The sequence below is a fragment of the Hyla sarda genome, chromosome 3 (assembly GCF_029499605.1).
Source record: "Hyla sarda isolate aHylSar1 chromosome 3, aHylSar1.hap1, whole genome shotgun sequence".
Lineage (NCBI taxonomy): Eukaryota > Metazoa > Chordata > Amphibia > Anura > Hylidae > Hyla > Hyla sarda.
In genome coordinates this window covers 387,279,967-387,305,597 of record NC_079191.1, presented here as the reverse complement: position 1 = coordinate 387,305,597, position 25,631 = coordinate 387,279,967, and the positions used below count along the sequence as shown (strand labels likewise).

General features: G+C 48.1%; 1 protein-coding gene across 1 annotated transcript; it reads right to left on the bottom strand.

Annotated features, from left to right (window-relative positions):
• Nucleotides 1-18,674: 18,674 nt before the first annotated feature.
• Nucleotides 18,675-24,892, bottom strand: LOC130361071 (uncharacterized; the record flags this gene model as incomplete). The annotated part of the gene is made up of 5 exons (XM_056563635.1): nt 24,753-24,892; nt 24,395-24,522; nt 23,657-23,787; nt 19,418-19,484; nt 18,675-19,105 (listed from the first exon to the last, which is right to left on the bottom strand). Coding segments are annotated over exons 1-5 (897 nt in total), but the record flags the coding sequence as incomplete, so codon positions are not given.
• Between the last annotated feature and the right edge of the window lie 739 nt (nt 24,893-25,631).

Here is a 25,631-nt window from a genome sequence, read left to right as displayed (position 1 = left end):
TCTCGCCTGACACCTCAAGAGAGGACACGACGCCGCATGGAGAATCTCTGCCTGTACTGTGCTAGTACCGAACACTTCCTGAAGGATTGTCCTATCCGTCCTCCCCGCCTGGAAAGACGTACGCTGACTCCGCACAAAGGTGAGACAGTCCTTGATGTCTACTCTGCTTCTCCACGTCTTACTGTGCCTGTGCGGATGTCTGCCTCTGCCTTCTCCTTCTCTGCTGTGGCCTTCTTGGACTCCGGATCTGCAGGAAATTTTATTTTGGCCTCTCTCGTCAACAGGTTCAACATCCCGGTGACCAGTCTCGCCAGACCCCTCTACATCAATTGTGTAAACAATGAAAGATTGGACTGTACCATACGTTTCCGCACGGAGCCCCTTCTAATGTGCATCGGATCTCATCACGAGAGGATTGAACTTTTGGTCCTCCCCAATTGCACTTCTGAAATTCTCCTTGGACTTCCCTGGCTTCAACTCCATTCCCCAACCCTGGATTGGTCCACTGGGGAGATCAGGAGTTGGGGGCCCTCTTGTTCCAAGGACTGCCTAAAACCGGTTCCCAGTAACCCTTGCCGTGACTCTGTGGTTCCTCCTGTAACCGGTCTCCCTAAGGCCTATATGGACTTTGCGGACGTTTTTTGCAAAAAACAAGCTGAGACTCTACCTCCTCACAGGCCTTATGATTGTCCTATTGACCTCCTCCCGGGCACTACTCCACCCCGGGGCAGAATCTATCCTCTGTCCGTCCCAGAGACTCTTGCCATGTCTGAATACGTCCAGGAAAATTTAAAAAAGGGCTTTATCCGTAAATCCTCCTCTCCTGCCGGAGCCGGATTTTTCTTTGTGTCCAAAAAAGATGGCTCTCTACGTCCTTGCATTGACTACCGCGGTCTTAATAAAATCACGGTTAAGAACCGCTACCCCCTACCCCTCATCTCTGAACTCTTTGATCGCCTCCAAGGTGCCCACATTTTTACCAAACTGGACTTAAGAGGTGCTTATAATCTCATCCGCATCAGAGAGGGGGATGAATGGAAAACGGCATTTAACACCAGAGATGGACACTTTGAGTATCTGGTCATGCCCTTTGGCCTGTGCAACGCCCCTGCCGTCTTCCAAGACTTTGTTAATGAAATTTTTCGTGATCTCCTATACTCCTGTGTTGTTGTATATCTGGACGATATCCTGATTTTTTCTGCCAATCTAGAAGAACACCGCCAGCATGTCCGTATGGTTCTTCAGAGACTTCGTGACAATCAACTCTATGCCAAAATAGAGAAATGTCTGTTTGAATGCCAATCTCTTCCTTTCCTAGGATACTTGGTCTCTGCCCAGGGACTACAAATGGATCCAGACAAACTCTCTGCCGTCTTAGATTGGCCACGCCCCTCCGGACTCCGTGCCATCCAACGTTTTTTGGGGTTCGCCAATTATTACAGGCAATTTATTCCACATTTTTCTACCGTTGTGGCTCCTATTGTGGCTTTAACCAAAAAAAATGCCGATCCCAAGTCTTGGCCTCCTCAAGCGGAAGACGCCTTTAAACGGCTCAAGTCTGCCTTTTCTTCGGCTCCCGTGCTCTCCAGACCTGACCCATCTAAACCCTTCCTATTGGAGGTTGATGCCTCCTCAGTGGGAGCTGGAGCTGTCCTTCTACAAAAAAACTCTTCCGGGCATGCTGTTACTTGTGGTTTTTTTTCTAGGACCTTCTCTCCGGCGGAGAGGAACTACTCCATCGGGGATCGAGAGCTTCTAGCCATTAAATTAGCACTTGAGGAATGGAGGCATCTGCTGGAGGGATCAAGATTTCCAGTTATTATTTACACCGATCACAAGAACCTCTCCTACCTCCAGTCTGCCCAACGGCTGAATCCTCGTCAGGCCAGGTGGTCTCTGTTCTTTGCCCGATTTAATTTTGAAATTCACTTTCGGCCTGCCGATAAGAACATTAGGGCCGATGCTCTCTCTCGTTCCTCTGATGCTTCTGAAGTTGAACTCTCTCCTCAACACATCATTCCTCCTGACTGCCTGATTTCCACTTCTCCAGCCTCCATCAGGCAAACTCCTCCAGGAAAGACCTTTGTTTCTCCACGCCAACGCCTCGGAATCCTCAAATGGGGTCACTCCTCCCATCTCGCAGGTCATGCGGGCATCAAGAAATCTGTGCAACTCATCTCTCGCTTCTATTGGTGGCCGACTCTAGAGACTGATGTGGTGGACTTTGTGCGAGCCTGCACTATCTGTGCCCGGGATAAGACTCCTCGCCAGAAGCCCGCTGGTTTTCTTCATCCTCTGCCTGTCCCCGAACAGCCTTGGTCTCTGATTGGTATGGATTTTATTACTGACTTACCCCCATCCCATGGCAACACTGTTATTTGGGTGGTCGTTGATCGATTCTCCAAAATGGCACATTTCATCCCTCTTCCTGGTCTTCCTTCAGCGCCTCAGTTGGCTAAACAATTTTTTGTACACATTTTTCGTCTTCACGGGTTGCCTACGCAGATCGTCTCGGATAGAGGCGTCCAATTCGTGTCTAAATTCTGGAGGGCTCTCTGTAAACAACTCAAGATTAAATTAAATTTTTCTTCTGCATATCATCCTCAATCCAATGGACAAGTAGAAAGAATTAACCAGGTCTTGGGTGATTATTTACGACATTTTGTTTCCTCCCGCCAGGATGACTGGGCAGATCTTCTACCTTGGGCCGAATTCTCGTATAATTTCAGAGTCTCTGAATCTTCCTCCAAATCCCCATTTTTCGTGGTGTACGGCCGTCACCCTCTTCCTCCCCTCCCTACCCCCTTGCCCTCTGGTCTGCCCGCTGTGGATGAAATTTCTCGTGATCTTTCCATCATATGGAGAGAGACCCAAAATTCTCTCTTACAGGCTTCTTCACGCATGAAGAAATTTGCGGATAAGAAAAGAAGAGCTCCTCCCATTTTTTCCCCTGGAGACAAGGTATGGCTCTCCGCTAAATATGTCCGCTTCCGTGTCCCTAGCTATAAGTTGGGACCACGCTATCTTGGTCCTTTCAAAATTTTGCGCCAGATTAATCCTGTCTCTTACAAACTTCTTCTTCCCCCTTCTCTTCGTATTCCTAATGCCTTTCACGTTTCTCTTCTTAAACCACTTAGCATTAACCGTTTCTCTCCCAAATCTGTTCCTCCCACTCCTGTCTCCGGCTCCTCGGACATCTTCTCCGTCAAAGAGATTTTAGCATCAAAAAAGGTCAGAGGGAAAACCTTCTTTTTAGTGGATTGGGAGGGTTGTGGTCCAGAAGAGAGGTCCTGGGAACCTGAGGACAATATCCTGGACAAAAGTCTGGTCCTCAGGTTCTCAGGCTCCAAGAAGAGGGGGAGACCCAAGGGGGGGGTACTGTTACGCCGAGCGCTCCGGGTCCCCGCTCCTCCCCGGAGCGCTCGCTACACTCTCCTCACTGCAGCGCTCCGGTCAGTTCCACTGACCCGGGGCGCTGCGATACCGCCTCCAGCCGGGATGCGATTCGCGATGCGGGTAGCGCCCGCTCGCGATGCGCACCCCGGCTCCCGTACCTGACTCGCTCTCCGTCAGTCCTGTCCCGGCGCGCGCGGCCCCGCTCCCTAGGGCGCGCGCGCGCCGGGTCTTTGCGATTTAAAGGGCCACTGCGCCGCTGATTGGCGCAGTGGTTCCAATTAGTGTTATCACCTGTGCACTTCCCTATATCACCTCACTTCCCCTTCACTCCCTCGCCGGATCTTGTTGCCATCGTGCCAGTGAAAGCGTTTCCTTGTGTGTTCCTAGCCTGTGTTCCAGACCTCCTGCCGTTGCCCCTGACTACGATCCTTGCTGCCTGCCCCGACCTTCTGCTACGTCCGACCTTGCTTCTGTCTACTCCCTTGTACCGCGCCTATCTTCAGCAGCCAGAGAGGTTGAGCCGTTGCTAGTGGATACGACCTGGTCACTACCGCCGCAGCAAGACCATCCCGCTTTGCGGCGGGCTCTGGTGAAAACCAGTAGTGACTTAGAACCGATCCACTAGCACGGTCCACGCCAATCCCTCTCTGGCACAGAGGATCCACTACCTGCCAGCCGGCATCGTGACAAACACCAGCCAGTGATTACTTTTGGCTGTCCTTTCACATAATTGAGGCCCTTGACAGGCACGAAATAGTACATCACTTAGATGTAGGTATGTTGTATGCACTTTAATGAGGGCAGAATAATGCGGTACAGTACGCTTAAAAAACGTATTTTAGTAAAACACCAGCTGGTGATTACTTTTGCCTGGACTTTCACAGTATGTAGGCAATTGACAGATTAACAGGTACAAAATAGTACACTACTCAGATGTACGTATGTGGTATGCAATTATGAGGGCAGATAAATGCGGTACAGTACGCTTGAAAAAAAAAAGGATTTTTGCACAACACCAGCAGAACACAACAGTGTTGCAGCACAAAAAAGCTGTGTACTAAACACAAAATACAGACTACTATAAACAGCAGATGATTTTTTGTGGAACAAAGACACAGAATTGCGCTGAAAAATTATTCCTGCCTCCTCTGCTAAGGTTTATGAAGTTGACGCAATTTGTTGAAATGTATGAGGCAACACACAGCTATCTATCCCTCTCTGTTATACAGTGCTGAAGATAGTAACTAGGCTGCAGTAAAAATCCTTTTCAGTGAAAAAAACTCTGCTCTCTGTCTACCAGAACGATGATGTGACTAGGATGTGAAACGCTGCTGTAATGTGTTTTTCTTTTTTTTTTTCACAATAAGTTTTTATTAAAGCTTTTCAGTACATAACAAGATAAAAAAAACTCACGCGCAGAATAGGCAACATATGATAGAGCATTAATGTTCATAAAACACATCACGTCCCTGGTCCATATAAGATACACTAGCAGGATCCCCTCAGGATATGTGATCTTGTTGAAGAAGAGGTCATAGTCAGCAAGAATCCTAAACGGACCACAAGACCAACAGTCTACCGGAGCACGTATATACATGACAGAGAGTAGTGTAAGAGGAAGACTAAGGGCGTGAAGTGCTTAATGCAACAAATGAGCAAAAGCCTAGAACTATAAAGGAAACGGGGGGGGGGGGGTTAGGGGGAAGGGCAAGGAAGAAAGGGAAGGAAGAAAGAAAAAGAAGAAAAAAAAGAAGGAAATCGGAGGAGAAAGGGAAGAGAGGAAAAGTGAGAAAAAAGTGTGGAGAAACAGATGGGCGTTGAAAGAGAAGAGAATACCTACCTCGGCGAAAGGCAACCACGGAAAAGCTCCCCAAGTGGCAGCTACTGGGCACCTAAACAGTGGGTAACACGTCCGAGAAAAGCCACATGTGGATGTCTGTGTTAGGAGTCTATATAAGTAGAGGTGTATTCTGCCGAGGACAGAAAGGATGTCCAAGGATTCCAGATGGTGTAATGTTTCAGTTGACGCTGACGAGAATCAGCTATGAGCTCCTCCATGCGATGCATGTGCGTGAGTTTCTGAATCCACTCTGTGAGGGAAGGAGGGGAGGTGAACTTCCACCTTCTCTGAATAACCGACCTGGCAGCTAGGAGCATAAATCTGATAAGTTGGATATGCTGTAGGGGAGTGGAGGGGGGGAGGATAGACAAGAGCAGGGAAGCAGGCGTAAAGTCAAGCCGCACCGAAGTCAGGCTGTGTATGACATCTAGGACTTGAGTCCAAAAAGGACCCAAGGAGGGACAAAGGAGCCATATGTGTGACATTGTGCCACCCCCTCCACGACATCTCCAACACACATCCAATACACCCGGATAGATGCGGGACAGCAAGGAGGGAACTCTATACCATCTCGTTAGGATTTTATAATTAGTTTTCTGCTGCTTGCTAGAAATTGACGCATTATGGCATAAGAGAACAGCTTTGTTCCAATCCTCATCTGAAAACTCGCAGCCAAGTTCTTTCTCCCATCCCCGCCTGAAAGGCAACGGGTCGGAACAGAGATAATCAATTAAAAGAGCATAGATGCAGCTGATCGGGCGGGAGGCTCCAGAAGAAGATATACAGAGTTTCTCGAATGAGGAAAGGCAGCGGTGGAGGTGCAATGCAGTATGGTTTGCAGCGTGGAAGTGTTTCAGTTGGACATATTGGAGATGGTGCAGTAACGTGGGCGAGGTGGGCGCCACAAGGTCAACTAAGTGGTTTGAGTGAGTCCTGGTCCAGGAATGTCCCAACCGCAGGATTGTCTATGCGAGTATATGTAAGGAAGACTGGTGATGTAAAGGCAGGAGGGAAAGCAGGGTTCCCAAATATGGGAGTCAAGGGACCATCTGGTGTAAAAAGAGGAGAAGAGGGAAGGAAGAAGCGGTACGCATGTGCAATGGAGGAGGTAACTGGCGGTAGGTCAGATTTGTCCGAGGGCAGGTGTCTGCACGGCAGCCAAAGGAGTGATTTAGGGTCAATTGGGGAGGAGAGTCTTTCAAGTATTGCCCACTGTTTAGTAACCGGGTTGGCTCTACAGTCTAGGACCATCATCCGGACCGCTAACAAAAAATAGAAGAGACAGTCGGGAAGTCCAAGCCCACCGTTGGCTTTCTGTCTAGTGAGTATCTGTCGGGATACCCTCGGGGGTTTGTGTGACCAGACAAAACCAGATAGGAGCGAAGTGAGTCTCTGGAAGAAGATCTTTGGAAAAGAGGCAGGAACGCAGGAAAAAAGAAACAAAAGTCTCGGCAATATATTCATTTTAACAATGTTAATCCTGCCCAGCCAGGAGAAGTCTCTTCGGTCCCATCTGGCCAGATCTTGGGTAATAGAGAGCTTGATCGGGGGAAGGTTCAGTCGGAACGTATCTTTCAGGCAGGCCGGTATTTTGACACCCAGGTAAGTGAGAGAGGAAGTACACCATTTAAAGGGATAATTCTCTTTTAATTGTTGGATCATGTCAGGAGGAAGAGATATATTAAACGCCTCACATTTGGAGAAGTTCAGTTTGTAATTAGTGTGAGACGTGAAGGAACGAATGGTGGCCAGCAGGGAGGGGAGTGACAAGAGGGGAGAGGAGAGGAATATCAGTAGGTCATTGGCAAAAGCCACACATTTTTGATGGTACGAGACAGATGCTAGGCCCCTAATATCGGGGTTTTGACGAATCGCCACCAAGAGGTGTTCCATACATAAGACAAACAGCAGTGGCGAGAGAGGGCATCCTTGACTCGTACCCTTACAAATTGAGAAGGGTTTGGAGAGTTGTCCGTTAATCCTAATCTGGGCTTGTGGGTCTGAATAAAGCTCCATAATACGCAACAACATCTGTGAACCTAATCCAATTTGAGAGAGGGTGGCTTTAAGAAAGGTCCAGTCAACGTGGTCAAAAGCTTTTTCCGTGTCCAAAGAGAGCAGGCACAATGGCGTATTGGAGTTCTTGGATTCATGGACTACGGAAAAGGTTCTCAAGACGTTATCTCTGGCCTCCCTACTTCGGATGAAACCTACTTGATCAATGTGGACCAGGCTCGTCATATGTGAGGCAAGGCGATTGGCTATTAATTTGGCAAACAAACAATTTAGTATCAGAATTGAGCAGGGAGATAGGGCGGTACTTTTGACATTGGGACGGGTCTTTTCCTTCCTTGGGGATCACAGTTGTGAAAGCCCCAAGGAATGATTGAGGGAGTGGGTCAGAGTCAGAGATAGAATTAAATGCAGACAGCAGCCAGGGGGCCAGTTCCGGGCAGAGGGATTTAAAGAACTTAGCGGTATAGCCATATGGGCCGGGGCTTTTGCCCGTTGGCAGTGAAGAGATGGCAGAATCCAATTCCTCCAACGAGAACGGAGCCTTCAGAGCTGAAATTGTGTCCATTGGAAGAGTAGGGAGGGCAGTTGCCTCAATATAAGAGGACAGGGAAGAGTCAGAGGCGTCCGCCAGGTCGTGAGAGGAGGAGGCAGGCAAGTGATAGAGAGAGGCATAATATGAATGAAAAGTTTCTAGGATATCAGTGGTGAGATGAACTGGGGAACCATTGCGGTCTTGGACATGAGAGACGAAGAGGGAAGAACGTTTCTTCCTGAGAGCCCTCGCCAACATCCTACCGGACTTGTTCCCCCACTCATAGAAGAACCTACCCGTGAGTTGCCTATAGTATTTATGTTTAGCATTCAAAATGGATAGAAGTTCTTGCCTAACCCGAATAATGTCTCTCAAGACACTTTCCTGTTGGGATTGCTTATGGGAAGCTTCAAGGGTGTTAAGTTGTAACTGGAGAGAGGAAAGTTTAGCCGATGCTTCCCTCTTCAATCTAGAACCGTGTTTGACCAGGACACCACGGAGTACACATTTAATCGCCTCCCATTTAATGAGAGGAGAGGAATGGTCGGAGCAATGATCTTTGGAGAAGTTAGTTATCGTGTCCTTCAGATCCTGCAGTCACAGGGAGTCCATTTAACTTCCAGGTGGAGTGCGGTCTAGAGAGGGAGGGAAGCATGAACGAGAATGATACTGGGACGTGGTCAGAGAAAGTTATGTAATGTGTTTTTCTGTGTAACACACACACAGCGATGTCCGTCCTATCTATATGCAGTGTCATGAATTATATGACGAGCCGCAAAATGGCTGCCAAAGATATAGGGCTGTGACATCACAAGGGTGACTGGCTGCTGAGAGGCTGCATCCTGCATGTTATTCAGGGTCATCCTGCCTACTTCCCTTCGCAGTAAATGGAGTTTAATGAAGCGATTTGCGCGATAGAATCGCAGCAATATTCACATTCATTGTGAATCGAATATTTCATGAATTTCGTAATGAATTCGGGTTCTTGAGCTTTGATTTGCTCATCTCTAACGGTCATCCACTTCATCACAAGTGACATCTGATACCCCCCAGTCAACAAACGGTGGGTTCATCAGACACAACTCTCAATTGACATGGCCTGGGAGCATTCCCTATCCTCCCATTGCCTCTGTCCTAGGCTGTTCCCTCCCCTAAAGAAGTATCTTATGCTGTGAGTACGGCTCCACTATTCAGTGAGGATGATCTAATAGAGGACAGTCAGCAGCCACTGCCAAACCAAGAAGTGGAGGAGACATCCACCGCTTCCTCCGCTAGGTGGGCAAGTAGTGATGAGGAGAGTGACATGGAAGGCGATGTTGCCAGCATTCTGGGTCCTGAAGCAGACACTGTGGAGGAATCTGAGGAGGACATCAGTGATGTGCAGACACTTGTTGAAGATGATGAAGCCGATCGCAATTGGGAGCCGGGTGCAGAAGGGGCTTCATTATCATCAGGAGAAGAGGGTTGCAGGTTGCCCGTGAGGCAGCAGCTGAGCCAGCAAGTTGGTAGCATGGTTGGCAGTCAGCATCATGGCAGAATTGGAAATTCTGGAGCCAAATGTGTCCGGGGAGACCACCAGCTTCGCGGCAGCCTAATTAACTGGGAGGTAGTGGAACAGGGGTTTCTGGAGACGGCAGCAGTAGCAGTCAATGGCTCATCATCGAGCCAGATGCTGTACTAATCGGCGCAACACATATGGTGCTCAATTGCTTGAAGCACCCGCTATGTGTACCCCCATGATGGACTGCAAATAAAGCACAGATGAATGAAGTGGTGAGTGCAGCTTTCTTCCTTTCTACACATTGTTTGGATATATTACCTGTTGATGTAGGCATTGCACCATCACAGTAGTGCTAAACATATTGCACATACTGTTATTAAGGGTATTGCTGAAATATATTACGTATAAAAAGGTAGTGCCAGTTCCTTCTCCATTTGTGTGACATCCCCCTCACTGCTCATCATGCCCATCACCGCTTAATATTTATCTCTGACCACACCCAGATCAACCCTCAGTAGATCCATTAACCCTGTTTGAAGTGTACCTAAACTTTTATACAACTTCTGACATGTCATAGCAACTTCCCAACCGATCACAAGAATGAACAAAAGCGTTGGGCTGTGCACTGTGTCCCTTCATTACTGCTTGTTTTTTTTTCTGCAGTGGAGTACAGGTGCCATATCAGTCTTAAAGAGACTCAAAAAAAAACTGTCATGGTGTCCATACTCTGTATACTTGGCTTCCTTAGGAAAAATTGAGCAGAAAAAATGCTTCCTCCATTCCTTCTAGTGACTGGTCGGGTTTTTAGCAGCTGTACCCCTACTGATCAGAACTTCTGACATGTTGCTATGACATGTCCGAAGTTGTATAAAAGTTAAGGTATACTTTAACATGCCTGAGTAATAGGAATATATACCAGAGAACTGCTAAGTGTATTTTTTGTACTTCCAATGTTTTTACCTGCAAATCTGGATAGGCAGAAAAAGAGTAGGCAGAGCTTTCTATAGAGTTATATCATCAGGTTAGATGTATTCAAATGACAGAAACCTTTATAGAACTTTCACCCCGGTTTGTTGGGTTAAATAGACACAACAACTAAATAGGTGTGAGAAGAAACTCGTGGTGGTGCTGCCTCCCAGGGATCGGTACTTCAAGGTTCACAGACCGGTGTATGCAGAGCAGTGAATGGAAGAAGAAAAGGGTCCGGGTTCAGTCAGGCGTAATCCACTCGAAGAACTTGCATAAGACATGCAGGATAGATGTATAAAAAGTAGTTTATATAAAGATCTTACTGTAACGGTAGAGGAGAGGTGGATCTGCTGTCCTGTGTGGACTATGACTGAACTGTACCAGGGAGCGGAGTCTAAGGTGCCGCTGGTTTTCACCAGAGCCCTCCACAAAGTGGGATAGACATGCAGCGGCAGGCGGCACCCAGGTCGCTGCCCCTGGCACGATCTGTCCACACAGGTTGCCCAGGTGATATTTGGCACCGAAGAAGGCGAAGTCAGACAAAGCATGGGTCAGGAGGCAGGCAGCAAGTAGCGTAGTCAGGTAACAGGCACAAAGTCAGGAGGCAGGTGGCAAAGGAGCGTAGTCAGGTCCCAGGCACAAGGTCAGGAGGCAGGTGGCAAAGGAGCAAAGTCAGGCCACAAGCGAAGGGTCAGGAACACTATATGGCACACACAACGTAACGCTTTCTCTTAGGCACAAGGCACGAAGATCTGGCACAACACTAGGGAGGTGCTGGACTAATATAGAGTCCGCCCAGCAGGGCACCAATTAAGGGCGTACTGGCCCTTTAAATCTAGCAATGCTGGTGTGCGCATGCGCCCTAAGGACAGGGGATGCGCACGCCGGTGAAGCAGAGAGGCCGGGGAAAGAAGAAGGTAAGGGGATGCCCGGGGTTCGAATGCAGGAGCGCCCTGCATAGCGAGTGCCGGAGCCAACAGGAGGACAAGAGGGGGTGCTCTCACGGCCGGAGCATTACTCACGGTTGCGCCCGGGGCATGCGTGCGGGTGCTTCCAGCACCTCAAATCCCGGAGGCAGGGAGACCAGGGAGGGGGCAGTGCTCACGGCCAGAGCGCTGCCCCTATCAGTACCCCTCTTGGGTCTTCCCCTCTTCTTCTCCTGCACCAGGCTACGATCAACAATATTCTTCTCGGGTTCCCATGATCTTTCCTCAGGACCAAGCCCCTCCAGTCAATAATGTTTACCTCTTACAGTTGTCATGGCGAAGATCTCTTTCACCTCAAAAATGTCTGAAGAACAAGAGACAGGAGTGGGAGCAATTACTTTTTGAGAGAAACAATTAATGACCAGGGGTTTCAGCAAAGAAACATGAAAGGAATTAGGAATGCGAAGGGAGGAGGGTAGATGTAATTTGTATGAGACGGGATTGATTTTCTGAAGGACCACAAAAGGACCCAGGTAATGAGGCCTCAACTTGTAACTGGGAACCTTAAAGCGTATATACTTGTAGGAGAACCAGACTTTGTCGCCAGGAGAAAAAGATGGAGGAGGTCATTTTTTCTTGTCCGCTTGAGACTTCATTAGAGACTTGAGAGACTTGAGAGGAGGCGGACAGTAACGAGCGTTGAATCTTTTGCCAGATGGCGACAAAAATTCTGATTAGAGAATCAACGGCAGGCACTCCAGAGGAGTCTGGTAGAGGAAGAGGTGTACGAGGATGAAGACCGTAAACAACAAAAAAGGGTGAAGTCTTTGTGGATTCAGAGTCTCTATGATTGTATGAAAACTCTGCCCAAGGCAGAAGATCAACCCGATCGTCCTGCAGAGCTTAAACAAAATGTCGCAAGAAGCCCTCCAGGACATGATTGACTCTCTCCACTTGCCCATTGAATTGAGGGTGGTAGGCGGAAGAAATGTCCAGATTAATTTTTAAACAAGAACAAAGAGCAAGCCAGAATTTGGAGACAAATTGCACACCACGATCCAAGACAATATGGGAAGGGAGGCCATGCAGACGAAACATTTGTTGGAGGAAATGTTTGGCCAAATGAGGAGCAGAAGGAAGTCTGGGCAAAGGAATAAAATGTGCCATCTTGGAGAACTGATCAAAGACCACTGAGATGACGGTATTGTTATTGGAAGGAAGGAGATCGGTGATGAAATCCATTGCTACATGAGTCCAAGGAGTATCCGGAATGGGCAAGGGCTGTAGGAGTCCCGCTGGTTTCAACCAGGGAGTCTTGTCACTTGCACAAGTTGTACAAGAACTGACGAAGTCTGTGACATCCTGTTTGAGATGTGGCCACCAATAGTGTCTGAAGATTAACTGAAAGGACTTCTTAATCCCAGAGTGACCAGCCAACAACGAGTGACCCCCCAACTGAGGACCCAGCATCTAAGATGAGGAAACACAAGTGTCTTTCCAGGAGGGACTTTGAAGAAGAGAAGCAGGAGCCGCAGTAGTAAGACACTCAGGAGGAATAATATGCTGTTGAGCGAAATCCTGACCAACAACATAAGAGGAATGAGAGAGAGCATCGTCTCTAACACTTTACTCTGCAGGACAGAAATTAATGAAGAAGGTGAATCGGGAGAAGAAGAGCGACATCTTGCTTGGCGGGGATTGGGGATTTAGGCGTTGTGCAGATTGAAGATAGAACAGATTTTAGTGATCTGTAAAAATGCTTACAGGATGACTAGAGCCCTCTAAGAGATAGCGCCATTCTTATAAGGCCAGTTTAATGTCAAGGAGTTCTCGATCACCAATGGAATAGTTTCTTTCCGCAGGAGAAAAGGTCTTAGAGAAAAAACGCAAGCAATGTTTTGGCCTTTAGAGGACATTTGTGTGAGAACTGCTCCTACAGAAGACGCGTCAACCTCCAAAAAGAATGGTTTTCGTGATCAGGTCTGGAGAGCAGATGTGCAGAAAAGAAAGAAGACTTTAACCTAGAAAAAGCTGTTACTATTCTTTTTGGTAAGGGCTACTACTATTGGGGCCACTATGGAAGAAAAATGAGGAATGAATTGACGGTAGTAGTTGGCAAACCCCAAGAATCGTTGAATTGCCCGAAGTCCAGAAGAGTGAGGCCAGTCTAGGACGGCTGAAAGCTTAGCAGAATCCACCTGAAGTCTGTGATGGGAAACAATATATCAGAGAAAAGGTAGACTTGTTCTCTCAAAGAGACATTTCTCCAGCTTGGCAAATAAACAATTCTTGGCGGACATGAACACATAGTTACATAGTTACATAGTTAGTACGGTCGAAAAAAGACATATGTCCATCAAGTTCAACCAGGGAATTAAGGGGTAGGGGTGTGGCGCGATATTGGGGAAGGGATGAGATTTTATATTTCTTCATAAGCATTAATCTTATTTTGTTCCAGGAATGTATCTAATCCTGTTTTAAAGCTGTTAATTGTTCCTGCTGTGACCAGTTCCTGAGGTAGACCGTTCCATAAATTCACAGTCCTCACGGTAAAGAAGGCGTGTCGCCCCTTGAGACTAAACTTTTTTTTCTCCAGACGGAGGGAGTGCCCCCTCGTCCTTTGGGGGGGTTTAACCTGGAACAGTTTTTCTCCATATTTTTTGTATGGGCCATTAATATACTTATATACGTTTATCATATCCCCCCTTAAACGTCTCTTCTCAAGACTAAACAATTGTAACTCCTTTAATCGCTCCTCATAGCTAAGATGTTCCATGCCCCATATTAGTTTAGTCGCGCGTCTCTGCACCCTTTCCAACTCCGCAGTGTCCCTTTTATGGACAGGTGACCAAAACTGAACAGCATATTCCAGGTGAGGCCGTACCAATGCTTTATAAAGGGGGAGTATTATGTCCCTGTCCCTTGAGTCCATGCCTCTTTTGATACATGACAATATCCTGCCGGCTTTGGAAGCAGCAGCCTGACATTGCATGCTATTCTGTAGTCTGTGATCTACAAGTACACCCAGATCCTTCTCTACCAGTGACTCTGCCAGTTTAATCCCCCCTAAGACATACGATGCATGCAGGTTATTAGTACCCAGATGCATAACTTTACATTTATCCACATTGAACCTCATTTGCCAAGTGGATGCCCAGACACTTAGTCTATCCAAGTCATCTTGTAACTTATGCACATCCTCTATAGACTGTACCGTGCTACAAAGCTTGGTGTCATCTGCAAAGATAGAAACAGAGCTGTTAATACCATCCTCTATATCATTGATAAATAAATTAAACAACAGCGGTCCCAGTACTGAACCTTGGGGTACACCACTAATAACCGGGGACCAATCAGAGTACGAATCATTGACCACCACTCTCTGGGTACGATCCATGAGCCAGTGTTCAATCCAGTTACAAACTAAAATTTCCAAACCCAAAGACCTTAACTTACCTGTCAGACGTCTATGAGGGACAGTATCAAATGCTTTAGCTCAATCCAGAAACACTATATCCACAGCCATTCCTCTGTCAAGGCTTCTACTCACCTCTTCATAAAAGCAAATTAGATTGGTTTGACAACTTCTATCCTTAGTAAACCCATGCTGGCTATCACTTATAATACAATTATCCCCTATGTATTCCTGTATGTAATCCCTTATAAGTCCTTCAAACAATTTACCCACAATGCACGTTAAACTTACCGGTCTATAGTTTCCTGGGGAAGACCTAGAGCCCTTTTTGAAGATTGGCACCACATTCGCCTTGCGCCAGTCCCTTGGCACAATACCAGACACCAGAGAATCTCTAAATATCATGAACAGGGGTACAGATATTACTGAACTTACCTCTCTAAGAACTCTTGGGTGTAGTCCATCCGGTCCTGGGGATTTGCTTACATTTATATCACTTAACTTACCTTGTACCATCTCTACATTAAGCCAGTTCAGTACATTACATGATGTGTTACCAGCACTGACCTGGCCAATGTCAGCTCCTTCTTCCATAGTGTATACAGAACTAAAGAACCCATTCAGTAGCTCCGCCTTCTCTTGATCGCCTGTGACAACCTCCCCATTATCATTATTAAGGGGTCCTACATGCTCTGTCCTTGGTTTTTTTACATTCATATATCTAAAAAAATATTTAGGATTAGTTTTGCTTTCTTTGGCCACCTGTCTCTCATTTTGAATTTTTGCTGTTTTTATTACATTTTTACAGATTTTATTAAGCTCCTTGTACTGTTTAAATGTTATCGCTGACCCATCAGATTTGTATTTTTTGAAGGCTATTTTTTTGCTGTTTATTGCTCTTTTAACATCATGTGTCAGCCATGTAGGATTTAGTTTCAATCGTTTATATTTGTTCCCCTTTGGTATATATTTAGCTGTATAGTTATTTAGAGTTAATTTAAAGATGTCCCATTTACCTTCTGTATCAGTATTTGAGAACACCTCCCCCCAGTCTATGTCCTGTAGTGCAGCCCTCAGCCCAGGGAAATTTGCCTTTTTAAAGTTATATGTTTTTGCCTTCCCCGCCTGTCTTTGTTTTCTACATTTTAAGTCAAAAGTAACTATATTGTGGTCGCTATTACCAAGGTTTTCCCGCACAGTTACATTACCAACCAGCTCTGCGTTGTTGGAAATGATCAGATCCAACAAGGCATCACTGTCACGATGCCGGCTGGCAGGTAGTGGATCCTCTGTGCCAGAGAGGGATTGGCGTGGACCGTGCTAGTGGATCGGTTCTAAGTCACTACTGGTTTTCACCAGAGCCCGCCGCAAAGCGGGATGGTCTTGCTGCGGCGGTAGTGACCAGGTCGTATCCACTAGCAACGGCTCAACCTCTCTGGCTGCTGAAGATAGGCGCGGTACAAGGGAGTAGACAGAAGCAAGGTCGGACGTAGCAGAAGGTCGGGGCAGGCAGCAAGGATCGTAGTCAGGGGCAACGGCAGGAGGTCTGGAACACAGGCTAGGAACACACAAGGAAACGCTTTCACTGGCACGATGGCAACAAGATCCGGCGAGGGAGTGAAGGGGAAGTGAGGTGATATAGGGAAGTGCACAGGTGATAACACTAATTGGAACCACTGCGCCAATCAGCGGCGCAGTGGCCCTTTAAATCGCAAAGACCCGGCGCGCGCGCGCCCTAGGGAGCGGGGCCGCGCGCGCCGGGACAGGACTGACGGAGAGCGAGTCAGGTACGGGAGCCGGGGTGCGCATCACGAGCGGGCGCTACCCGCATCGCGAATCGCATCCCGGCTGGAGGCGGTATCGCAGCGCCCCGGGTCAGTGGAACTGACCGGAGCGCTGCAGTGAGGAGAGTGTAGCGAGCGCTCCGGGGAGGAGCGGGGACCCGGAGCGCTCGGTGTAACAGTACCCCCCCCCTTGGGTCTCCCCCTCTTCTTGGAGCCTGAGAACCTGAGGACCAGACTTTTGTCCAGGATATTGTCCTCAGGTTCCCAGGACCTCTCTTCTGGACCACAACCCTCCCAATCCACTAAAAAGAAGGTTTTCCCTCTGACCTTTTTTGATGCTAAAATCTCTTTGACGGAGAAGATGTCCGAGGAGCCGGAGACAGGAGTGGGAGGAACAGATTTGGGAGAGAAACGGTTAATGATAAGTGGTTTAAGAAGAGAAACGTGAAAGGCATTAGGAATACGAAGAGAAGGAGGAAGAAGAAGTTTGTAAGAGACAGGATTAATCTGGCGCAAAATTTTGAAAGGACCAAGATAGCGTGGTCCCAACTTATAGCTAGGGACACGGAAGCGGACATATTTAGCGGAGAGCCATACCTTGTCTCCAGGGGAAAAAATGGGAGGAGCTCTTCTTTTCTTATCCGCGAATTTCTTCATGCGTGAAGAAGCCTGTAAGAGAGAATTTTGGGTCTCTCTCCATATGATGGAAAGATCACGAGAAATTTCATCCACAGCGGGCAGACCAGAGGGCAAGGGGGTAGGGAGGGGAGGAAGAGGGTGACGGCCGTACACCACGAAAAATGGGGATTTGGAGGAAGATTCAGAAACTCTGAAATTATACGAGAATTCGGCCCAAGGTAGAAGATCTGCCCAGTCATCCTGGCGGGAGGAAACAAAATGTCGTAAATAATCACCCAAGACCTGGTTAATTCTTTCTACTTGTCCATTGGATTGAGGATGATATGCAGAAGAAAAATTTAATTTAATCTTGAGTTGTTTACAGAGAGCCCTCCAGAATTTAGACACGAATTGGACGCCTCTATCCGAGACGATCTGCGTAGGCAACCCGTGAAGACGAAAAATGTGTACAAAAAATTGTTTAGCCAACTGAGGCGCTGAAGGAAGACCAGGAAGAGGGATGAAATGTGCCATTTTGGAGAATCGATCAACGACCACCCAAATAACAGTGTTGCCATGGGATGGGGGTAAGTCAGTAATAAAATCCATACCAATCAGAGACCAAGGCTGTTCGGGGACAGGCAGAGGATGAAGAAAACCAGCGGGCTTCTGGCGAGGAGTCTTATCCCGGGCACAGATAGTGCAGGCTCGCACAAAGTCCACCACATCAGTCTCTAGAGTCGGCCACCAATAGAAGCGAGAGATGAGTTGCACAGATTTCTTGATGCCCGCATGACCTGCGAGATGGGAGGAGTGACCCCATTTGAGGATTCCGAGGCGTTGGCGTGGAGAAACAAAGGTCTTTCCTGGAGGAGTTTGCCTGATGGAGGCTGGAGAAGTGGAAATCAGGCAGTCAGGAGGAATGATGTGTTGAGGAGAGAGTTCAACTTCAGAAGCATCAGAGGAACGAGAGAGAGCATCGGCCCTAATGTTCTTATCGGCAGGCCGAAAGTGAATTTCAAAATTAAATCGGGCAAAGAACAGAGACCACCTGGCCTGACGAGGATTCAGCCGTTGGGCAGACTGGAGGTAGGAGAGGTTCTTGTGATCGGTGTAAATAATAACTGGAAATCTTGATCCCTCCAGCAGATGCCTCCATTCCTCAAGTGCTAATTTAATGGCTAGAAGCTCTCGATCCCCGATGGAGTAGTTCCTCTCCGCCGGAGAGAAGGTCCTAGAAAAAAACCCACAAGTAACAGCATGCCCGGAAGAGTTTTTTTGTAGAAGGACAGCTCCAGCTCCCACTGAGGAGGCATCAACCTCCAATAGGAAGGGTTTAGATGGGTCAGGTCTGGAGAGCACGGGAGCCGAAGAAAAGGCAGACTTGAGCCGTTTAAAGGCGTCTTCCGCTTGAGGAGGCCAAGACTTGGGATCGGCATTTTTTTTGGTTAAAGCCACAATAGGAGCCACAACGGTAGAAAAATGTGGAATAAATTGCCTGTAATAATTGGCGAACCCCAAAAAACGTTGGATGGCACGGAGTCCGGAGGGGCGTGGCCAATCTAAGACGGCAGAGAGTTTGTCTGGATCCATTTGTAGTCCCTGGCCAGAGACCAAGTATCCTAGGAAAGGAAGAGATTGGCATTCAAACAGACATTTCTCTATTTTGGCATAGAGTTGATTGTCACGAAGTCTCTGAAGAACCATACGGACATGCTGGCGGTGTTCTTCCAGATTGGCAGAAAAAATCAGGATATCGTCCAGATATACAACAACACAGGAGTATAGGAGATCACGAAAAATTTCATTAACAAAGTCTTGGAAGACGGCAGGGGCGTTGCACAGGCCAAAGGGCATGACCAGATACTCAAAGTGTCCATCTCTGGTGTTAAATGCCGTTTTCCATTCATCCCCCTCTCTGATGCGGATGAGATTATAAGCACCTCTTAAGTCCAGTTTGGTAAAAATGTGGGCACCTTGGAGGCGATCAAAGAGTTCAGAGATGAGGGGTAGGGGGTAGCGGTTCTTAACCGTGATTTTATTAAGACCGCGGTAGTCAATGCAAGGACGTAGAGAGCCATCTTTTTTGGACACAAAGAAAAATCCGGCTCCGGCAGGAGAGGAGGATTTACGGATAAAGCCCTTTTTTAAATTTTCCTGGACGTATTCAGACATGGCAAGAGTCTCTGGGACGGACAGAGGATAGATTCTGCCCCGGGGTGGAGTAGTGCCCGGGAGGAGGTCAATAGGACAATCATAAGGCCTGTGAGGAGGTAGAGTCTCAGCTTGTTTTTTGCAAAAAACGTCCGCAAAGTCCATATAGGCCTTAGGGAGACCGGTTACAGGAGGAACCACAGAGTCACGGCAAGGGTTACTGGGAACCGGTTTTAGGCAGTCCTTGGAACAAGAGGGCCCCCAACTCCTGATCTCCCCAGTGGACCAATCCAGGGTTGGGGAATGGAGTTGAAGCCAGGGAAGTCCAAGGAGAATTTCAGAAGTGCAATTGGGGAGGACCAAAAGTTCAATCCTCTCGTGATGAGATCCGATGCACATTAGAAGGGGCTCCGTGCGGAAACGTATGGTACAGTCCAATCTTTCATTGTTTACACAATTGATGTAGAGGGGTCTGGCGAGACTGGTCACCGGGATGTTGAACCTGTTGACGAGAGAGGCCAAAATAAAATTTCCTGCAGATCCGGAGTCCAAGAAGGCCACAGCAGAGAAGGAGAAGGCAGAGGCAGACATCCGCACAGGCACAGTAAGACGTGGAGAAGCAGAGTAGACATCAAGGACTGTCTCACCTTTGTGCGGAGTCAGCGTACGTCTTTCCAGGCGGGGAGGACGGATAGGACAATCCTTCAGGAAGTGTTCGGTACTAGCACAGTACAGGCAGAGATTCTCCATGCGGCGTCGTGTCCTCTCTTGAGGTGTCAGGCGAGACCGGTCGACCTGCATAGCCTCCACGGCGGGAGGCACAGGAACAGATTGCAGGGGACCAGAGGAGAGAGGAGCCGGGGAGAAGAAACGCCTCGTGCGAACAGAGTCCATATCCTGGCGGAGCTCCTGACGCCTTTCGGAAAAACGCATGTCAATGCGAGTGGCTAGGTGAATGAGTTCATGTAGATTAGCAGGGATTTCTCGTGCGGCCAGAACATCTTTAATGTTGCTGGATAGGCCTTTTTTAAAGGTCGCGCAGAGTGCCTCATTATTCCAGGATAATTCTGAAGCAAGAGTACGGAATTGTACGGCATACTCGCCAACGGAAGAATTACCCTGGACCAGGTTCAACAGGGCAGTCTCAGCAGAAGAGGCTCGGGCAGGTTCCTCAAAGACACTTCGAATTTCCGAGAAGAAGGAGTGTACAGAGGCAGTGACGGGGTCATTGCGGTCCCAGAGCGGTGTGGCCCAAGACAGGGCTTTTCCAGACAGAAGGCTGACTACGAAAGCCACCTTAGACCTTTCAGTGGGGAACTGGTCCGACATCATCTCCAAGTGCAATGAACATTGGGAAAGAAAGCCACGGCAAAACTTAGAGTCCCCATCAAATTTATCCGGCAAGGATAGTCGTAGTCCAGAAGCGGCCACTCGCTGCGGAGGAGGTGCAGGAGCTGGCGGAGGAGATGATTGCTGGAGCTGTGGTAGTAACTGTTGTAGCATAACAGTCAGTTGAGACAGCTGTTGGCCTTGTTGCGCTATCTGTTGTGACTGCTGGGCGACCACCGTGGTGAGGTCAGCGACAACTGGCAGAGGAACTTCAGCGGGATCCATGGCCGGATCTACTGTCACGATGCCGGCTGGCAGGTAGTGGATCCTCTGTGCCAGAGAGGGATTGGCGTGGACCGTGCTAGTGGATCGGTTCTAAGTCACTACTGGTTTTCACCAGAGCCCGCCGCAAAGCGGGATGGTCTTGCTGCGGCGGTAGTGACCAGGTCGTATCCACTAGCAACGGCTCAACCTCTCTGGCTGCTGAAGATAGGCGCGGTACAAGGGAGTAGACAGAAGCAAGGTCGGACGTAGCAGAAGGTCGGGGCAGGCAGCAAGGATCGTAGTCAGGGGCAACGGCAGGAGGTCTGGAACACAGGCTAGGAACACACAAGGAAACGCTTTACTGGCACGATGGCTACAAGATCCGGCGAGGGAGTGAAGGGGAAGTGAGGTGATATAGGGAAGTGCACAGGTGATAACACTAATTGGAACCACTGCGCCAATCAGCGGCGCAGTGGCCCTTTAAATCGCAAAGACCCGGCGCGCGCGCGCCCTAGGGAGCGGGGCCGCGCGCGCCGGGACAGGACTGACGGAGAGCGAGTCAGGTACGGGAGCCGGGGTGCGCATCGCGAGCGGGCGCTACCCGCATCGCGAATCGCATCCCGGCTGGAGGCGGTATCACAGCGCCCCGGGTCAGTGGAACTGACCGGAGCGCTGCAGTGAGGAGAGTGTAGCGAGCGCTCCGGGGAGGAGCGGGGACCCGGAGCGCTCGGCGTAACAATCACTTCTTGTTGGGTCCTCCACAAACTGGCCCATAAAATTATCCTGCAATAAATTTAGGAATTGTCGCCCCTTTGTAGTTTTAGCCAACCCCGGACCCCAATCTATATCTGGATAGTTAAAATCTCCCATTATTACCACTGTACCTGCCCGGGCGGCCCTCTCTATTTGTTTATGAAGCCGAACTTCTATCTCTTCAGTGATATTAGGGGGTCTGTAGATTACCCCAAATATTATTTTTTCAGTATTTCCCTCCTTTTGTAATTCTACCCACAATGATTCCACATCCTCAGAATCATCACACACTATGGCATCGTTCACACTGACTTTCATACCACTTCTTACATACAGACAGACTCCACCACCTTTTCTGTTCATTCTATCCTTGCGAAACAATGTAAACCCCTGCAGATTGACAGCCCAGTCATGCGAGGAGTCCAGCCATGTCTCAGTGACCCCAACTATATCAATATGTTCCTCCAGTATCAAGGCCTCAAGCTCCCCCATTTTATTTGCTAGGCTTCTGGCATTTGTGAACATACACTTTACATTTCCATCCTTTATGTTATTGGGGTTAATGGGATTCAAGGGTGTAAGTTTTATTTTCCTATGAAGCCTATTCCTATTAACTATTCTAACCCCTCCCTCCGCTCCACCCCCAGGTACATTTATAATTCCCACCTCTCTATCTACACTATCTTCCCCCTCTTTGCTGTAGGTTCCCTCCCCCCAAGTCCCTAGTTTAAACACTCCTCCACCCTTCTAGCCATCTTCTCCCCAAGCAAAGCTGCACCCTCCCCATTGAGGTGCAGCCCGTCCCTACGGTAGAGCCGGTAACCGACAGCGAAGTCAGCCCAGTTCTCCATGAACCCAAACCCTTCCTTCCTACACCAGCTTCTGAGCCACTTGTTTACCTCCCTGATCTCCCGCTGCCTCTCTGGTGCGGCTCGTGGTACTGGTAGTATTTCAGAAAAGACTACCTTGGAGGTCCTTGCCTTAAGCTTGCGGCCTAAGTCCCTGAAATCATTTTTAAGGACACTCCACCTACCTCTTACTTTGTCATTGGTGCCAATATGTACCATGACTGCTGGGTCCTCTCCAGCCCCGCCCAACAACCTGTCAACCCGATCCGCGATGTGCCGAACTCGTGCGCCAGGCAGACAGCACACTGTTCGGCGATCCCGGTCTTTGTCACAGATTGCCCTGTCTGTCCCCCTAATAATTGAGTCCCCCACCACTAGTACCTGTCTGGCCTGACCTGTACTCCTCCCTCCCTCCTTACTGGAGCAGACACCCCCCTGGCGGTCAGAGGCGGTATCCTGCTGCAGTTCTGCTAGCTCTGTAATGGCATCCCCCTCATCTGCCAAGCGGGCAAACTTGTTGGGGTGTGCCAGTTCAGGACTAGCCTCCCTGACACTTTTTCCCCTACCCCTCTTTCTAACTGTAACCCAGCTAACTGCCTGACTGTCCTGCAACTCCGTCCCACTGTCCTCCTCCACCTCTATTCCCGAGAGTGCCTGCTCAGTGAGCAGGAGACTCCTCTCCATGTTGTTAATGCTTCTAATTGTTGCCAGTCGCCCCTCTAGATGCAGGATCTGGGCTTCCAAACGGACAACTAGCACACATCTCGCACAACAATATGCACCCTCAAACTGTTGTTCAAGGATTGCATACATTGAACAGGATGTACATTGGACTGCATTTTCCAACATGGAGGCCATCTAATTATGGGGATTTCACAAATGTATAGGAAAAAACAGACAGTCAAAATGACACTTAAAATTTTTTGTAGACCTTGTGGGTTCAAAAATTAAAACTCACAGCGATCTCAACCTCCTGCTTTCAAACTCCAGTTTTTGAAACTCCTCTTTCACGCCCCCTCTTACACAGCAACACTCAAAAAGAGCAAGCTCTCAATAAGAGTCCCAAGCTAAGATAGATTTATACACCTGTGCCCAATCTACTCCTCCTCCCCCTAGAGGTGGAACAGAGAAAAAAAAAAAAAAAATGAAAAAGGGTGTTTAAACTCTAACAGTTATCCCACTATGTGCAAAAGAGAAAAACTTACCCAAAATAAGAATGTGGGCTATAGGCAGTCGCACCCACTCCACAGATTCACTCCGCACAACAGATAATCACAGTTTTTGAAACTCCTCTTTCACGCCCCCTCTTACACAGCAACACTCAAAAAGAGCAACACGATGTGGTTCTAAATTGGAAGAGAAAATCAGGATATCATCCAGGTAGACTACCACACAGGTATACAAAAGATTACCAAAGATGTCATTAACAAATTCTTGGAAGACTGCGGGAGAATTACAAAGACAAAAATGCATAACTAGATACTTAAAATGGCCGTCGTAGGTGTTAAATGCCATTTTCCATTCATCACCTTCTCGGATGCAAATTAAATTAAATAAGCTCCACCGAGCTCTAATTTAGTGAAGATTCTGGCCCCACGTAGATGATCAAAGAGTTCTGAGATCAGAGGCAAAGGATAGCGATTTTTGATGGTGATTTTATTTAGTCTCCGATAGTCAATGCAAGAATGAAGAGATCTTTTTTCCCAACAAAGAAGAATCCAGCCCCAGCAGGAGAGCTTGAATATATTTTTCCATAGCTTTTGTCTCAGGTACTGAAAGCGGATAAATTATTCCTCAAGGAGGTGTAGTACGATGTGGTGGAAGAGTCTCTGCTTGTTTTTACAGAATACATCTGCAAAGTCCCAATAAGGGGAAGGAATACTAGACATAATGGGAGGCGAGGAAACAATCAAATTGAGGAGAGTTGTAACCAAGGAAGTCCCAGAAGAAGTTAAGAAGTACAATGGGGAAGTACTAGGAACTGTATCTTCTCCTTGTGTAACACTCCTACTTGCATGAAGAGAGGTTCTGTGCGAAAAAGGACCTTACACTTCTGGTGCTCCCCATTAACAGAAGAAATAAACAGAGGCTTGATAAGACGGGATACTGGTAAACAATGTTTCTGGACCAGGGCGGCATCAATAACATTTCCGGCTGAACCAGAACCAAGGAAGGCTCTAGCGAGGAATGAAGACGTCATAGGAGTGAGAAGACAAACAGGCATAGTCAAACGTGGAGAGGAACTATTCTCACCCAGGGACGCCTCTCCTATGTGCCCTAGGTGCAAGGGTTTTCCGGACGCCGGAAGTGTTCAGGACTAGCACAAAAAAGGTATAAGTTCTCAGTACATCTACGGGTTCTTTCTTGAGAAGAAAGTCTTCTACGGGTCTACCTGAATGCGGTCTACCTGAATGGGCTCTTCTGCAGCTGGAGTGGAAGATGATTGTAGAGGACGTTGAAAAACAGGGGCCAAACAGGGATAACGTTGTGACCGGAGTGGTTCCCTCTCACGTTAAAGCTCCTCTTGTCTCTCCGAGAACCGTACATCAATACGTGTAGCCAGGTTGATGAGACACAGTCAGGGAAGAAGGAAGATCCCGAGCCGCCAAGGCGTCCTTGATCCTACTAGAGAGGCCCTTTTTAAAAGTAGTGCACAAAGCCTCATTATTCCAGGCCAGTTCAGAGGCCAAGATGCGGAATTGTACTGCATATTCATCCACCGAAAAGTAATACATTATGGAATTCAGCAAGAAAAGTGTGGAGATTTGAGAACAAAGGATCATTGTGGCCCCAGAGTGGGGTAGCCCAGGCCAAGGCTTTCTCGGGAAGAAGGCTGATGACAAACGCCACTTTGGCACGTTCAGTGGGAAACTGTTCTGCTTGGAGTTCAAGATGCATGGGACACTGAGTAATGAAGCCCCTGAACAACTTTGGGTCTCCATCATACTTGGTAGGCAGAGACAAATGAATCTTAGAACCAGCCAAAACAACAGGAGCAGGAGTTGTGGAGAGTCGAGCCGGCTGAGGAGGAGGCTGTTGCGATAGTCTGCCATGCTCACATTGAGAAAGGGGTAGTTACCCCCTACTTGTTATACATCTATTCTGCACATCTTATGCAAGTTCTTCGAGTAGATTGCGCCTGACTGAACCCAGACCCTTTTCTTCTTCCATTCACTGCAATGTTTTTACCTGGATATTATTTGTCTGCTGCCTGCCCCGAACCTCTCTCTGTTTTACTATGATGACAAACTCTGCATGCCCTGACTTGTACAGGTCGAATAGGTGG